At 39.6% G+C, this 17,546-nt stretch overlaps 1 protein-coding gene across 2 annotated transcripts in view; it reads left to right on the top strand.

Annotated features, from left to right (window-relative positions):
• Sf3b1 (splicing factor 3b subunit 1) overlaps positions 1 to 17,546 on the top strand; it is a 41,958-nt gene that overhangs the window by 16,589 nt on the left and 7,823 nt on the right. For both annotated transcript variants that reach the window (XM_090354538.1, XM_090354539.1), the window contains 16 exons: positions 869 to 1,039; positions 4,478 to 4,715; positions 6,053 to 6,265; positions 6,524 to 6,645; positions 9,444 to 9,641; positions 9,722 to 9,823; positions 10,741 to 10,920; positions 12,374 to 12,460; positions 12,566 to 12,836; positions 13,179 to 13,324; positions 13,430 to 13,576; positions 13,822 to 13,947; positions 14,334 to 14,555; positions 15,467 to 15,649; positions 15,742 to 15,853; positions 17,226 to 17,346. In XM_090354538.1, the coding sequence (XP_090210664.1) occupies positions 869 to 1,039; positions 4,478 to 4,715; positions 6,053 to 6,265; positions 6,524 to 6,645; positions 9,444 to 9,641; positions 9,722 to 9,823; positions 10,741 to 10,920; positions 12,374 to 12,460; positions 12,566 to 12,836; positions 13,179 to 13,324; positions 13,430 to 13,576; positions 13,822 to 13,947; positions 14,334 to 14,555; positions 15,467 to 15,649; positions 15,742 to 15,853; positions 17,226 to 17,346 (2,639 nt within the window). The remainder of the gene's footprint in view (positions 1 to 868; positions 1,040 to 4,477; positions 4,716 to 6,052; positions 6,266 to 6,523; positions 6,646 to 9,443; positions 9,642 to 9,721; positions 9,824 to 10,740; positions 10,921 to 12,373; positions 12,461 to 12,565; positions 12,837 to 13,178; positions 13,325 to 13,429; positions 13,577 to 13,821; positions 13,948 to 14,333; positions 14,556 to 15,466; positions 15,650 to 15,741; positions 15,854 to 17,225; positions 17,347 to 17,546) is intronic.

The raw sequence follows: 17,546 nt of genomic DNA, 5'->3' as shown, positions 1-17,546 counted from the left end.
GAAGTGGCGCTGTGGCTCAAGGGGTAGGACAGTAGCCTTGAGTTAAAGAGCTCAGGGACAGCACCCAGGCCCAGAGTTCAAGTCCTACAACTGACCCTCCCCCCCAAAAAAAAAAGATTTTTCTTTACAACTAGGATTTTTTTTTTTTTTTGCCAGTCTTGTGCTTGAGCTCAGGGCCTGAGTACTGACTATCCTTGGACTTTCTCAAGGCTAGAGCTCTACCACTTGAGCCTCAGCACCACTTCCGGCTTTTTTCTATGTATGTGGTACCAAGGAATTGAACCTGGGTCTTCGTGCATGCTGGGCAAGCACGCTACCACTAGGCCAAACTCCCGGCCCCACAGCTAGGATATTCTATATCAAATTTTGTAGTTGCTTATATCTTGTTCGGGAGGAAAGACTGTATAAGACATAGATATACAGAAGAGTGAAAATGAGATCACTAGAAGTATAGAAAGTAAAAAGTAAAGTGAATAAAGCCAGGTATTGGTGGCTCACACCTGTAATCCTAGCTACCCAGGAGGCTGAGATCTGAGGATAGAGGTTCAAATCCAGCCCAGGCAGTAAAGTTCAGGAGACCTATCTCAGATTAACAGCCGGACACCAAAAGTGGCACTGTTGCTCAGAGTGGTAGCTTTAAGGAAAAGAATTTTGGGACAGTACCCAAGCCCTGCGATAAAGCCTCACAAAAATGAAAAATGACACATTAAATGGAAACATTTACATTAATGGCATAAGAATGTATTGAATATGTTTTTCTATTTTGTGTTACTAGGAATCGAACCAAGGCCTCATGCACAGTAGGCATGAGCGAACCCTCTAGCGTCTAAAAAATATATATATATATATGTATTTTTCTATTTTTCAGAGAGAAATTAGGCAGCAGCTAGCAGAAAAAGCTAAAGCTGGAGAACTAAAAGTCGTCAATGGAGCAGCAGCATCCCAGCCTCCCTCAAAACGAAAGCGGCGTTGGGATCAAACCGCTGATCAGACTCCTGGTGCCACTCCTAAAAAGCTGTCAAGTTGGGATCAGGCAGAGGTAATTGGTATTTTTGTTTTGTTTTGTCTTGCCAGTCCTGGGCTTGGACTCAGGGCCTGAGCACTGTCCTTGGGCTTTCATCAAGGCTAGAGCTCTACCACTTGATCCACAATACCACTTCCAGCCTTTTTCTATGTATGTGTACTGTGGAATCAAACCTGGGTCTTCGTGCAGGAAGCACTCTACCACTAGGCCAAACGCTCAGCCCTTTGTTTTGTTTTTAAGTAATACTGTAAGTTTTTCTCTATTAAGAGTATGTTATTCTTGGGTTTTCATTGTAAACTGTCTGATTGCAACATTCCCAATTTATATCCTCATAGCTTTGACCCCATTGACTCTGATTTTCGCCTTTAAATAATATAAGACCACATGATAAAGAAAGACCACATGTACAAAGAAAGTCCGTCTCCTAGCTAGGATAGGTTCTGGCAAAGTCTCCATAGAGTTACAGAGAATGCTTTGGGTGTGATTCATGGCGAATGTATTTCCCCTCCTAGAGCCAACAGGAATTTTTTTTTTTCTGGCTCTTCTAAAAACCTGATGAACCAAATAGTCTATGAAGTCAGAGTTCTAAGACTGCTTCCCAAGAGTCTTCTCCACATTCAGCCTCTAGCAGTTTCTCAAAATAGCTACAGAAGTAGTATCTTTTAGTTTATAGCTTGAGGAGTTTCTGCTTCAGATAAGCAGATATATGCTATGCATCAAAGTATAAATCCCTAGGAATAAATTTAGTAAAGATACATGTGCCTGCTAGATCAAAAACTCAGACACAGGCCAGGAGCTTGGCCTAGTGGTAGAGTGCTTGCCTAGCATCTACAAAGCCCTGAGTTTGATTCCTTGGTGTACCATATACTCAGTGGAAGCCAGAAGTGGCACTGTGGCTCAAAAGGCAGAGCGCTCGCCTGGAGCAAAAAGTATGCAAGGATAGTTCCCAAGCCCTGAGTTCAAGCCCCAAGACTGTCAAAAAAACAGACATAAACCTCAGACACAGATGAAAGAAAAAATTGAAAAACTATCCCAATAAAGGAGTTCCACACCAATGGCTATAGACTGGAAATTTCAGTCATATGAAGATACCAATTACTGGTTGTACTCATGCAACTAGTTTGTACTTGTTCCCTGTGGCTATTTTAACAAATTACCACTTATTATTCCTTTAATTGTAGTGTTGGTCTCCAAATACAGTCATATTGTAAACATGATGCATCTATTCACCCCCCTTTTTTTTTCTTTTTGCTAGTCCTGGGACTTGAACTTGGGGCCTAGGCATTGTCCCTGAGCCTCTCTGTGCTCAAGGCCTACCACTGTACCACTTTTTTTTGCCATGGGGCTTGACTTCAGGGTCTGAGCATGGTCCTTGGGGCTTTCTAGAGGCTAGAGCTCTACCACTTGAGCCACAGCACCACTTCTATTTTTTTCTATGTATGTGGAATCAAGTAATTGAACCCAGAGATTCATGCGTTCTAGGCAAGCACTCTACCATTAGGCCCCACTCCTGGCCCTCCAAATTCCCAAATGTTTTAGTTTGTCCCTTTTTTGTTTGTCAGACTTATTTTTCTTCTTTCTTTCTATTTTTCTTTCTTTTTTTGGCCAGTCCTGGGCTTAAACTCAGGGCCTGAGCACAGTCCTGGGCTTTCTCAAGGCTAGAGCTCTACTGCTTGAGCTCACTGTACCATTTCTGACTTTTTTCCATGAATATGGTTCCAAGGAATCAAACCTGGATCTTCATGTATGGTAGGCAAGAACTCTACTACTAGGCCCATCTCCTGGCCTCTCAGTCTAACCTGCCATACTTGAATGGTTTTTGTTGTTGTTGTTTTGGTCGTTTTGCTCTTAGGGTTTGAGCTCTGGGCCTGGACATTTTCCCTGAGCTTCTCAGCTCAAAGCTCATACTCTACCACTTGAGCTACAGCACCGCTTCAGTCTTGTGACTTTGGGTATTGGTACCTGGTCTGGAGATTCTCAGATCTCAGCCTCCTGCGTAGCAGGGATTACAGGCGCCTGGCATACTTGGATGTTTATTAATAGATATTTCAAATCCATTTTGTTTGTAAGGCTGTACTGAGGTTTGAACTCAGTGCCTTATACTTCACCACTGAAGTCATGCCTCCAATTCAGAATCATTTATTCTTTTTTGTGGGGGCGGGCAGAGGTCATGGGGCTTTGAACTCTGGGCCTGGGTGCTGTCCCTGAGCTCTTCAGCTCAAGGCTCTACTCCTTGAGCCACAGTCTTATTTCTTATTTTCTAGTGGTTAATTGGAGATAAGAGTCTCATATTCTTTAGTGCCTGGGCTGGCTTTGAACCTTGGTCCTCAGATCTCAGCTTCCTGAATAGCTGGGATTATAGGCCTGAGCCATCATGCCTGGCCAGAATCAGTTATTCTAAAGAAAAAATGATCAATCTTCTGTAGGCATATTTGTGTCCTGCATTTTATTCTGCCAATTGATTATGTCTGTTTGACAAACTAGACAGGGAGTCAGTCTCTCCCATCTCCCCTCTCCTTCAGGGGTATGCCCTGGAAGTGGACCTGTGGCTCAAGTAGTAGAGCACTATCTTGAGACAAAAGCTCAGGAACAGCGTTGAGGCTCTGAGTTCGAGCCCAGCGACACATGCATGAACGCATGCATGCATGGCTCAATCTGATCTGTCGTCCGAGGCAGGAAAAGTGTGAGATTTGTGTTTAGTTAACCATGCAAAGCCAGATATTGAGCTGTGGCTTAAGTGGTAGATCTCTTGATTTCTTTTTTTTTAATTCTCCTCAGTGTTGCAGAGATATTGGTATACACACACACACAAAGTATATTTTGTTATGTTTGTATTTCTTTCTCTCTTGTAGCCTGGCGCTTATACCTGAACTTTTGTGCTCAAAGCTACTGTTCTACCATTACTAACTGGGTTTCTTTTTTTTTTTTTGCCAGTCGTGGGCTTGAGCTCAGGGCCTGAGCACTGTCCTTGGACTTTCTTAAGGCTAGAGCTCTACCACTTGAGCCTCAGCACCACTTCGGCTTTTTTCTATGTATGTGGTACCGAGGAATCGAACCTGGGTCTTCATGCATGCTAGGCAAGCACTTTAACCACTAGACCAAACTCCGGCCTTCTTTTTTTTTTTTTTTTTTTTTGGCCAGTCCTGGGCTTGAGCTCAGGGCCTGAGCACTGTCCTTGGACTTTCTCAAGGCTAGAGCTCTACCACTTGAGCCTCAGCACCACTTCCGGCTTTTTTTTTTTTTTTCTATGTATGTGGTACCAAGGAATTGAACCCGGGTGTTCGTGCATGCTAGGCAAGCACTTTAACCACGAGGCCAAACTCCCAGCCCCTGGGTTTCTTTTTTTTAAAACAGGTTAGTCTTGACATACTAAATAATACCAAACTAAGTATTTTTTGTTTGACAGAGAATTTTTGCTGTGTATGTGTAATAAAATACTTTTGCTTTGTTCAGACCCCAGGGCATACCCCTTCCTTAAGATGGGATGAGACACCAGGTCGTGCAAAAGGAAGCGAGACCCCTGGAGCAACACCAGGCTCAAAAATTTGGGATCCTACTCCTAGTCATACACCTGCGGGAGCTGCTACTCCTGGACGAGGTGATACCCCAGGTCATGCAACACCAGGACATGGAGGCGCAACTTCCAGTGCTCGTAAAAACAGATGGGATGAGACCCCCAAAACAGAGAGAGGTACTTTGAATGGAATGTGAATGTGCTTGGGTGAAAGTTTTAATTGGCGTTTTTTGACTGAGATTTCTTCCTTTAAGTCCCTGAACGATAAATTATTAGCTACTGTGGATATAAAGAACTGAGCAGATCATTTGCTTAATTACTTGAACTTTGGGCTTAGGCACTGTCCTTGGACCTGCTCAAGGTTACTGCTCTGCCACTTGATCCATAGTGCCACTTCTGCCTTTTTCTGTGTATATGGTACCGAGGAATTGAGCCCAGGGCTTTGTGCATGCTTGGTGAGCACTGTACCACTAGGTCATGCTCTCAGTTCTTTAGCCCTTTTTTTTTTTTGGTGGGTCACGCAGCTTGAACTGGCCTGGGCTCTGTCCCTGAGCTCATCAACTCATGGCTACACTTGAGCCAAGCCCCATTTCACATTTTCTAGAGGTTAGAGATAAGAGTCTCAGGTCCTTTAGTGCCCAAGCTGGCTTTGAACCTTGATCCTAAGATCTCAACCTCCTGAGTAGCTAGGATTACAGGAGTGAGCCACCACGCACCTGGCCGTTTAGCCATTTTTAAGTTTACACTTCATTTAATACATTCATAGCGTGTACAGTCCTATTCATTTGTTGGATTTTTTTTTAAATTTCTTAACAGTATCCCATTAAACAGTAGTTCCCCTTCTAGTATGGCCCCTAAAAACTTCTGTCCTATATTTGCCTCTGAATTTGCCTTTTGTTAGTGGGACGATCTAAAGCTATATTTATTTCACTAACTGAAAATAGTTCTGGCAAATTATTTTGATGAATTATATCTGCTCTGTTTTTTGCTTAGAGCCAGTGATGACTTCAGGGAATGCTTAATGAGTAATTGTCAAAAGAAGAGTATAGAATTATGCATACACAGTCCTGTCTAGCATGTGGTGAAATGTGGTATAAAACAGTGGATAGTTACGGCTGGGAGTTTGTCCTAGTGGTAGTGTGCATGAAGACCCAGATTTGAGTCTTTGGTACCACATATATAGAAAAAGCTGGGAGTGGTGCTGTGCCTAAAGTGGTAGAGCGCTAGCCTTGAGAAAACCCAAGAACAATGCACAGGCCCTGAGTTTAAGCCCCGGAACTGGCAAAAAAAACCAAAACAAAAACAGTAGATAGGTGTATATACTTGATATTATAGTTGGAAAAAGGCTTTAGTCAAGTTATGTATGTGACAAGGGAATTCATAAAATTGAACTTCAAATGTTCTGTCTATTTTAGGAACATTCTGCTTTTAAACTTCATTACTTATTTAGCTTTTTTAGATTAAAGAGTGTTTTAACAATGGTTAATATTGTGGTGTTACTTTTTTTTTTGAAGATACTCCTGGGCATGGAAGTGGATGGGCGGAGACTCCTCGCACAGATCGTGGTGGAGATTCAATTGGTGAAACACCAACTCCCGGAGCCAGCAAAAGAAAGTCACGTTGGGATGAAACACCAGCTAGTCAGATGGGTGGAAGCACTCCTGTTCTGACACCTGGAAAAACACCAATTGGCACACCAGCCATGAATATGGCTACTCCTACTCCAGGTAAAAAATTTTATTGGAAGAAAAAACAAGATTGAATTGAATGTATTTGAATTTTCTGTGTGTGTGTGTGCGTGTGTGTGTGTGTGTGTGTGTGTGTGTGCGCGCGTGCGCATGTGCGCATTTTATTAATGTTAGTAAAAAAATTAGTCTTTTGTTTATATAAAAGCAATTAAAAGTTGATCTCATATCTGGGGTCCTTGCAGAATATAAGGGCCTATGTAGTTTTATTATTAAAGACTTTTTCTCTGATTTTGGCAGGTCACATAATGAGCATGACTCCTGAACAGCTTCAGGCTTGGCGATGGGAGAGAGAAATTGATGAGCGAAATCGTCCTCTCTCTGATGAAGAATTGGATGCTATGTTTCCAGAAGGATATAAGGTAACAACAGTGAATATAAATGTGGTATTTAGGATGCAAATTTTCTTTTCATTTGTTGTAGAAAAAGATAAGTTTGTACTGGCTTTGCCCAGATTTCCATTTTTTTGGCGATTTCCACTTCGTCTATTTTAGTCCCTCAAAATAATTTAGATGCACAATAAATGAGGTACAAGGGTTTTGAACTCAGCGTCTTCTTCACACTTGCTAGGTAAATGCACTTACTACTGATTGATACTTACACACACACACACACACGGGACTGTGTGTGTGTGTGTGTGTGTGTGTGTCTGTCTGTCTGTCTGTCTATCTGTCTGTCTGTCTGTCTGTCTGTCTCCCAGAACTCAGTCTTTAGCTCTTAGTTGGCTATCTTATGCATAGTTGGTGCATTACTACTTGTAGCTAGGATTATAAACATGAGGCACCGGTGCCCAGCCTTGCTGGTTATTTTTGAGTTAGTGTCTGGCTTCTTGCCCAGGCATATGCTGGGGTACACTGCCTATATCATGTTTCCTAGTGTATGTAGCTTGGATCATAAGCATTCACCTGTTGAGAAGTGATTAAAACTTTTTTTCTTCCTGGCTGGCTTTAAATACCTTCCTAATCCCCAGTAGGATTATAAGTGTGAGCCATCGGCCCATTGTTGGTGTTTGTTTTGTTTTGTTTTTGTCGGATGTAGGGCTTGAACTCTGGGCCTCTGGACCTTGGTGCTGTCCCTGAGCTCTTCAGCTCAATGCTACTGCCCTACCCTGGGCCTGGGCATTGTTCCTGAGCTCTTCAGTTCTTCACTCCCACCCTGCCCTTGGAGCCATAGTGCCACTTTAGTGGTTAATGGGAGATAAGGGTCTTAGACTTTAGTGCTTGGGCTGGCTTTGAACCTGGATCCTCAGATCTTAGCCTCCTGAGTAGCTAGGATTACAGGAACTGTGTCCAACTCCAGGTGAAGCTTTTAAATTCATGGTCCCTGTTGGAACCTACATAAATTAATAAAATATGATTGGGCAACAAAACAGTTGGCATCTGTATATTTAATAGAAATTTAATTTTAAATTCAATTGACTTGTAGACAGTAGTTCAGACTCAGAGAATATCTGTATAGATTTACTCTGTCCAGGAACTTACACTTAAAAAAAGCTGTGTACTAACTAGGTCTGTGCATGCATGTGTACCTAGGAACTTCTACTTAAAAACCTGTGTACTAGGGGCCGGGAGTTTGGTCTAGTGGTAGAGTGCTTGCATAGCATGCACGAAGACCCGGGTTCAATTACTCAGTACCACATACATAGAAAAAAGCCGGAAATGGTGCTGAGGTTCAAGTGGTAGAGCTTCTAGCCTTGAGAAAGTCCAAGGATAGTGCTCAGGCCCTGAGCTCAAGCCCAGGACTGGCAAAAAAAGAAACAAAACAAAACAAAAAAACCTGTGTGCTAGGTGTTGTATGTGTGTGTGCCAGGTCTGGGCCATGAACTCAGCTAGCTCTATTACTTGAGTCATAACTACAGTGCTGGCTTTTTTGGTGCTTAGAGTCTTACGTACTTTTTTGTTCAAGCTAGATTTGAAGCATCAGATCTCAGCTTCCTGAGTAGCTGTAATTACAGCCACAAGCCACCACCCCCCACCCCCACTTACTAGTCTTATTTTTGTTTTGTGTTTGCCAGTCCTGAGTCGTGGGCTTGAACTCAGGCCTTAGGCACTGTCTCTGAGCTTCCTCTGAAGCTGTAGGCTAGTACTCTTGGACACTTTTTGCTCAAGGCTAGTGTTTTGCCACTTGAGCCACAGCATCAATTTTGCCTTTTTCTGTGTATGTGGTACCAAGGAGTTGAACCCTGGGCTTCATGCATGCTAGGAAAACATTCTACCACTAGGTTATGCTCCCAGCCCCTGACCTAGTTTTCAAAAGAACAATTTTACTTGTTTTGCAGAGAGCTTAAGTGGTGTTTTTTTGTTGTTGGTTTTTTTCTTTGGCCAGTCCTGGGCTTGAGCTCAGGGCCTGAGGACTGTCCTTGGATTTTTCTCAAGGCAAGAACTCTACCACTTGAGCCTCAGCACCACTTCTGGCTTTTTCTAAGTATGTGGAACCAGGGAATCGAACCTGGGTCTTCGTGCATGCTAGGCAAGCACTAGAGCAAACTCCCAGCCCCAAGGTGTTTTTTTTTTTTTTTTTTTTTTTTAATAGGGTCTTGGCAAATATTTTTGATTTAGGCATTGACTTGTTTTTTGGTAGAGTTTTAAACTTAAATGATTTCTGTACTTCAGATGTTTATATGAATAATTTCATTAACCAGTCATAAACATTGTGTATACCATTGCAAGTTTTTTTAGTTAACTAATTGTTATTTGCTCAAGTAGAGCTTTTTGGAAATAAACTGACTCAAGTTTTGTGAATTTTAAATTTTTATTATTTTTTTGATGGATTGTGGGGCTTGAAGTCTGGGCTGGGTTCTGCCCCTGAGCTCTTCAGCCCAAGAGTAGCACCCTACCCCTTGAGATATAACCCAACTTCCCATTTTCTAGAAGTTAATTGAAGAAAAGTCTCAGGTTCTTTAGTGCCCCAGGCTGGCTTTAACCGAGATGCTCAGATCTCAGCCTCCTGAGAAGCTAGGATTAGAGGTGTGAGCCACCATGCAGGCTGTCTTAAATATTTTAAAGTTCTATTAGAATAGTAAGATAGGTGTCCAATTTTCCTGCAAATAAAAAAAAGTTTCTAACAAATAAATTGTTAAATATTTTAAGTACACATGTGTTTGGTGGTTTTCAGTGTCTAATAGCAAGAAAATCCTAAATTGTCTTGTAACTCTCCTTAGGTACTTCCCCCTCCAGCTGGTTATGTTCCTATACGAACTCCAGCTCGGAAGCTGACTGCAACTCCAACACCTTTAGGTGGTATGACTGGTTTCCACATGCAAACTGAAGATAGAACCATGAAAAGTGTTAATGATCAGCCATCTGGAAATCTTCCATTTTTAAAACCCGACGACATTCAGTACTTTGATAAATTATTGGTAAGTGGTGATAATGGAGATACATTACTTTCTGTTTGGAAATTATCAGTATCTTGACCTACCTCTAATTTCTACTCTAGGTTGATGTGGATGAATCAACACTTAGTCCAGAAGAGCAAAAAGAGAGAAAGATAATGAAGTTGCTGTTAAAAATTAAGAATGGAACACCTCCAATGAGAAAGGTAAGTACTGGTGTGTTAAGCCATTAATTATATATATTTTTTGTGAGTCTTGGGACTTGAACCCAGTGCCTGGGTACTGTGCTTGGGCTTTCTCAAGACTAGTGCTCTAGTTGAGACATGGCAACTTCCAGCTTTTACTGTGTATGCTAGGGAAGCACTGTACCCCTAGGCCATAGTCCCACCCCGGAATTGTTTAGAAATTTTTAACTGTTCTCTTCATCTTCACCAAGGTATATAGATGGGGGGGGGGGAAAGGCAATACAAAATATGTAAATTTCTGACCAGGATTTTGTTCAGATAATATGGAGAAAAATTGCCTTTTTGTCTTTGAGGTCTTTGTTTTTGTCTGTCATGGGGCTTGAACTCAGGTCCTAGTGCTGTCAACTGAGCTCTTTTGCTAATACTAGCACTCTACCACTTCAAAGTGTAATTATAGCTCCATTTCTAGTTTTCTGGTGGTTAAGTGGAGATGAGAGTGCAGATGAGAACTTTCCTGTCTGAGCTGGCTTTGAACTGTGATCCTCAGATCTTAGCCAGCTGAGTAGCTAAGATTACAGGCATGAGCCACGAGTACCCAGTTACTTTGAGGTCTTCAAATGCTTTAAGACTTCAAATTATTAGTGGGATTTTGTAAACAGCTATTATAAAACCACTTGTGGTTTCACAATGATAGATCTTTTATGTGATTAAGGCATTTTATATTCCTCAGTAGTTCTGGTAAATTACCTCTCTTGAATTAGCTGAATGTTGTCTTTGAGTTTGACTTGAGAGTTATTTTGACAGAAATAATTTCATGTTCCTCTACATAAACTTTGCAAATGTATAAATAAAATATTAAAACTATATATTCCAGGAGTGGTTTTCTCTTTGAAAACATTTGACTATAAGGAAAATGTAACTTTTACCTTTTTTCTCAGGCTGCATTGCGTCAGATTACTGATAAAGCTCGTGAATTTGGAGCTGGACCTTTGTTTAATCAGATTCTTCCTCTACTGATGTCTCCTACACTTGAGGATCAAGAGCGTCATTTACTTGTGAAAGTTATTGATAGAATATTATACAAACTCGATGACTTAGTACGACCATATGTGCACAAGGTTTGTTCTCAAGTGGTGTTTCTCATGGTTAACTGTTGTGTACGTGTGTGTGTATACACACACACATATATATACAATATGTTATGTATGTATGTATATGTGCATGTGTGCCGTTAGTGGCATTTAATAGTTTCCACAGGCTAATGATCTTGTTTGGCTTTTTTTTCCCTTTTTTTTAAATTTTTTTTTATTTTTTTATTTTTTGCCAGCCCCAGGCTTGAGCTTAGAGCCTAAGCACTGTCCTTGGACTTTCTCAAGGCTAGAGCTCTACCACTTGAGCCTCAGCACCACTTCTGGCTTTTTTCTATGTATGTGGTATGGAGGAATCGAACCTGGGTCTTCATGCATGATAGGGAAGCACTCTACCACTAGGTCAAACTCCTGGCCCCTGTTTGGCTTTTTTTTTTGCACAAGTACGATACTATCATTTGTGCCATACCTTCAGGTGTCTCCTCCCCCCCCCGTTTTTTTTTCCCAGTCCTAGGGCTTGAACTCAGGAACTGAGCACTGTTCTTGGGCTTTCTCAAGGCTAGACCTCTACCATTCAAGCCATAGCCCCATTTCTGTCCTTTTCTATTTATGTGGTACCAAGGAATGGAACCCAGGTCTTCGTGCATACTGGGCAAGCATTCTACCACTAGCCAAACTCCCGGCTCTCAGATTTTTTTTTTAAATACTACATAATACAAATACAGGTATATATAGATGTCATTTTGTGCTATCTCTACCATAATTTGGCTGATACAACTCAGTTTTTCATTTGCCTTTATTAATATTAGATTAGGATGAGGATTGGTGTATTTTTCTTTTTTAAATCTGTTTGGACAGTGAGTGTCACCCCTTTCCTTGCTAAATACCACAATTTTAAAAAGTATTTATTTAGGCAAATACAGTTTTATCTGGGCTGGCTTTGAAATTTGGTCCTCAGATGTCAGCCTCTTGAGTAGCCAGGAAGTAGCCAGGATCATAGGTGTGAGCCTGGCTCTTTTTGCATATTTTCAGAAGGATTTATGCTATTCATGCTTTGTATATCCTGTACTTTGATCATATTCCCTCCCTTTACTTTCCCTCCCCCTTCAACTCTTCCCCCCAAAGTTGTTGATTATTTATTTACATCGTTTGGTTCTCAAATATTCATCTGCATCTGGGATTTGAAATTACATAATTAAAGGTTTTTTGTTTTTTTTTGCTAGTTCTGGGGCTTGGCACTGTCCTTTGTGCTTTCTCAAGGCTACAGCTCTTACATTTGAGCTACAGCACCATTTCTGACTTTTTTCTTATGTATGTGGTGCCAAGGAATCGAACTCGGGTCTCTGTGCATGCAGTAATTAAAGGTTTTAGAGATCTTTTCCCTTGTTTAACAGTTTTGATGAGTATAAATTTCTTTTGTTTTACATGAATGTGACATAAGTACTTGGTGTTTAAGTGTAACTATTTTGTTTTTCTTTTTCAGATTCTTGTCGTCATTGAACCACTGCTGATTGATGAAGACTACTATGCTAGAGTGGAAGGCCGAGAGATTATTTCTAATTTGGCAAAGGTATTCACACTTTTTCAGAGAAGAAAACTTTTATCTGTTGATTAGATTCTTTTATTATCCAACAGTTGCTGAGGATTAATTCTTTTCTCGTGTCTTTTCTTTCAGGCAGCTGGTCTGGCTACTATGATTTCTACCATGAGACCTGATATAGATAACATGGATGAGTATGTCCGTAACACAACAGCTAGAGCTTTTGCTGTTGTAGCCTCTGCTCTGGGCATTCCTTCTTTATTGCCCTTTTTAAAAGCTGTGTGCAAAAGCAAGAAGTCTTGGCAAGCGAGACACACTGGTATAAAGATTGTGCAGCAGATAGCTATTCTTATGGGCTGTGCCATCTTGCCACATCTCAGAAGTTTGGTTGAAATCATTGAACATGGTGAGTTAGTTATACTATAACTAGGCTTTTTTAAAAAAAATTTTATTGTTGGTGTAATGTATAGAGGGGTTATAGTTACGTTTGCCAGGTAGTAGGTGTATTACTTCTCATATATTGATACCCCTTCTCATGTTTTTGTTCCCATTTTCCTCCCCCTCACTTGGCTTTTATAAAAGAGTTAAAATTTGGGTTACTAATTTCGAGAGGTTCTCTTGACTACTTTTATGTAATATGAACAGATTTGGGTCATTTGGTTAAGTGGTTAGATTATTACTGTCTGGATTATACTGTGGCAACCAAATAGTGTTGATTCACAGGTTAAACTTGTGTTTGGTTTTGTAGGTCTTGTGGACGAGCAACAGAAAGTTAGGACCATCAGTGCGCTGGCTATTGCTGCCTTGGCTGAAGCAGCGACTCCTTATGGTATCGAATCTTTTGATTCCGTGCTCAAACCTCTATGGAAGGGTATCCGTCAACACAGAGGAAAGGTAAATTCATCTATTAGATTCGGTTTTTGGTTTCTCTTTAATAAAAGTTAAGGCTCCAAAAGTCTGATCTACAAATATCAATTTTTTTTTTTAATTTTAAAACAGGGTTTAGCTGCTTTCTTAAAGGCTATTGGGTATCTTATTCCTCTCATGGATGCAGAATATGCAAACTATTATACCAGAGAAGTGATGTTAATTCTTATTCGAGAATTCCAATCTCCTGATGAAGAAATGAAGAAAATTGTACTGAAGGTAATAAAACTCTAGCCTCCTGGGCTTATTATATGTTTCTTTTTTCTTTTCATATATTTTTTATTGTAATTAATTAGAAGGGTTACATTATATTCACCAGATAGAAGGTGTATTACTTCACAAACATTGATACCCTTTCTCATGATTTGGTTTAAAGAGAATTTCCTTAAACATTTTTTAAAAATTTTACATTTCATTGCATCAGTATTGTGTTTGATTTAATATTACTTTAAAAAATCTTTCAGGTGGTAAAACAGTGCTGTGGAACAGATGGTGTCGAAGCAAATTACATAAAAACAGAGATTCTTCCTCCTTTCTTTAAACACTTCTGGCAGCACAGAATGGCTTTAGATAGAAGAAATTACCGACAGGTACAGTTTTATTAAAAAATCCTTTTGACTAATTGTTCTCTCACTCTGAATGCTTGTTACCTGGTATATTTTACTTTGATTTATAAATAATTCATATGTGCTTGTTTGTGAAAGGAGATGGACTTTCACTAGCTAGCTCTATAATGATTTGTCTTCTAGTATAAACACTAAACTATAAATTAATATCTTTGTTTAGTAAATTCAGTGTTTTATCTGCTCACCTGAAACATAGGTAATGCTTTTCCTTTGAATCAAATTGATTAGACTTAAATTTTCTAGTTAATTCTTCATCATGGTTTCTAGCTAAGTATACATCAGTTAACTGGTTTTCATGTTTTATTTCTTTGAAGACCAGTATATGGAAAGGTTTTTCTTTGCCTTTTTAGTTGGTTGATACTACTGTGGAGTTGGCAAATAAAGTAGGTGCAGCAGAAATTATATCCAGGATTGTGGATGATCTGAAAGATGAAGCTGAACAGTACCGGAAAATGGTGATGGAAACAATTGAGAAAATTATGGGCAACTTGGGAGCAGCAGATATTGATCATAAACTTGAAGAACAGCTGATTGATGGTATTCTTTATGCTTTCCAAGAACAGACTACAGAGGTAATGACAACTAATTATTGTGGCAAGTTACTACACTTATTTTTCTGTAGAAAAGCATGTTACTTTATAGGACTTAGTGAAAAAAAACCAAGGTATAAGCTCTTAGCCTAAAGAATCCCTGGCTAATACAACTAATAAAAAGTTTCCCATCACTTTAGTATGCCTGCAGTCGAATGGGAAAAGGTTCAGTTAAATATCTTTGTTACTAGCAAGAGTCTACCATGGCAGGCTTATTTCTCTAAAGTTTTTCTCAAAAGTGTGTGCATGCGTACTACAGCTTTAACTCAGGGCCTAGAGCTCTTGCTCGGCTTTTTCTTTCTACTCACAGCTGATGCTCTAGCAGTTGAGCCATAACTCCCATTTCTGGCTTTTTGCTTGTTAATTGTAAGAGATTTGTCTACCTAGGCTGGTTTTGAATCTCCATCTTCAGATCTCAGCTTCTGAGGTCAGCTACCATTCTAGTCCTGAGCCATCAGTATTCTGCAGTGTTATTTTAAAATAAGTCTCCTAAAAAGTACATTAAATTTACAGTAATTTGTATTTAGGGTTTTTTTGTGGAGGGGGTGGTACTGGGATTTGAACTCAGAGCCAGTGCCTGCTAAGCAGACATTTGGTTACTTGGACCACATCCCTTGAAATAATTTTTTTAATTTTATTTTTTACTGTTATTATAAAGATGATGTGCAAAGGGGTTACAGTTTCGGCAGAGAGTACATTCCTTTGGACAGTGTTACCCCTTCCCTCATTCCCAGTGTTCTTTTAACTCAACATTAGGATTTAAAAAAAAAGAACCAAGTTGTGTTTGGTAGTTGGGAAAGACTGAATATTACTAATTGTCAGAAAGAACAAATATGGTTCTCAGCGACTTATTTGACTTGTTTTTTTATATAACTTTTTTTTTTTTTTTAAAGGATTCAGTAATGTTGAATGGCTTTGGCACAGTGGTCAATGCTCTTGGCAAACGAGTAAAACCATACTTGCCTCAGATATGTGGTACAGTATTGTGGCGTTTGAATAACAAATCAGCAAAAGTTAGGCAGCAGGCTGCTGACTTGATTTCTCGAACTGCTGTTGTTATGAAGACTTGCCAAGAGGTAATGTTTTGTTCCAGTTTCTTACTGAGTAGTAAGCAAGCGGTTTAGTATAAAAATAAATAAGTAATGTCTTGCTGTTATTTCTTTTATAGGAAAAACTGATGGGGCACTTGGGTGTGGTGTTGTATGAATATTTGGGTGAGGAGTACCCTGAAGTATTGGGCAGCATTCTTGGAGCACTGAAGGCTATTGTAAATGTAATAGGTATGGAATTTGCTCGTCATTATCTTAACTTCCTTTATATTCCAGAAATTAAAATACACAGTCATACTTAGGAGTTGGGTGAATTTGGTTCCTTAAAGATTATGCATAAGTCGGGGGATGTCACAAAAGATTTACCTTTGTAAGTCCTATTTTATCTAAAATAGTGTTACTGTTTTAGAAGTGGTTAGAACTGACAAAACTTTTGAGATATGACCTTGTTTCATCTGAAAAAATGAAGTCATGTTCTGTAAGGGGGAGACAGCGACCTTGAAGTTTCAATTTAGTTTTAGAGCGAATTCTTTGGTATTTATTCAACTTTGAATTTGTTACTATGGCAGGTTGTTTTATTTGCTTACTTGTTTGTCATAAGTTCAAGAAACTTAACTGGATAGAAAAGTGAACTGAGTAAATTATTAACTTGTCTCTTTATACCCAAGTTTTACAGCTAGCATTTCAGTCTTTTAACCCAAAGTCAAAACCTAAGTATATGAAAATAGTATTGGGAACAGACCTTGTGTTCTTATGGGGGGGGTATATAATAAAGGAAACATGGTTTTTAATATTCTCTCATATAGTTACTGCTATTACTTATTGCCAAAAACGCCTCTGTAGGCCTTAGAGAAATAGCAAAATAGCTGGTTATTGTAGCCACTATTTTTTTTTCATTTTAGTAAGAAAATATTTATGCAATATAGATATATGAATGATTGCATTTGCCTATAACTCCCAAGTCAGTCCAGTCCTTTCTCCATGCTTGAAAGATAATGACTTTGGCAACATTTACTTGGCCACTTGTGGGGCTCTGGTTTGCAGAGAATTATATTGTGGGAAAAGCAATGGAAAGAGAATCAGAGCAAGCAGTAGTTAGAGCAAGAGCCCCTGCCAGCTGCCTCCTTTTTTCTCTCTTCATAGGTGTAAATACCATCCAAGTGTACCCTGCATTGCAGGGAGACTGGAGATCTGTTTGTTTTGCAGTTAAAGGGTAAGGGGGCCCTTTCTGGAAAATTTTGCTTTAATTTACATGTCGAACTCTGGCTTATATTGCTGTGTATGGCCGGAACATAAGCTGTCCCCACATTTAAATGTTAGTGTACAAATACATTTCAGAAACAAATAAAGACTTTTTTTTTTGTTATTGAGTATCCATCATTCTTTAAATCACATCGCTGATTTCTTTCATTTCCACGCATAATTGAAAGTTCTCAATAAAAAGTTAAAAACAGTTCTGAGTCTGATCAGAATCTGGGGCTTTCTCTTTCCATAGGCAGCTATAAGTTTATATTTATGCATAGTCATGCATAGTATATTGGAAATTAAGAATAAAAGTTAAGCATTTCAAATGACTGATGGTATATTGGCTTCTGTTAAATAGGTATGCATAAGATGACTCCACCAATTAAAGATCTGCTTCCTAGACTCACACCTATTTTAAAGAACAGGCATGAAAAAGTACAAGAGAATTGTATTGATCTTGTTGGACGTATTGCTGACAGGTAAGCAGATAATCTAAACTTTTTTTTTTTGGTTGATCACTGGAGTTGAACTTTGGACCTAGGCACTATCTCTGAGCTCTTCAGCTCCGGGATACAGCCCTACCCCTGGGCCTGGGTGTAGTCCCTGAGCTCTACAGCCCAAGGCTACACCTTAAACCCTAGTGCCACAGCCCCATTTCCCATTTTCTGGAGATTAATTG

The sequence above is a fragment of the Megascapheus bottae genome, chromosome 21, assembly GCF_031878675.1.
Source record: "Megascapheus bottae isolate mThoBot1 chromosome 21, mThoBot2.hap1, whole genome shotgun sequence".
Classification (NCBI taxonomy): domain Eukaryota; kingdom Metazoa; phylum Chordata; class Mammalia; order Rodentia; family Geomyidae; genus Megascapheus; species Megascapheus bottae.
This window is presented reverse-complemented; position numbering and strand designations above follow the sequence as displayed.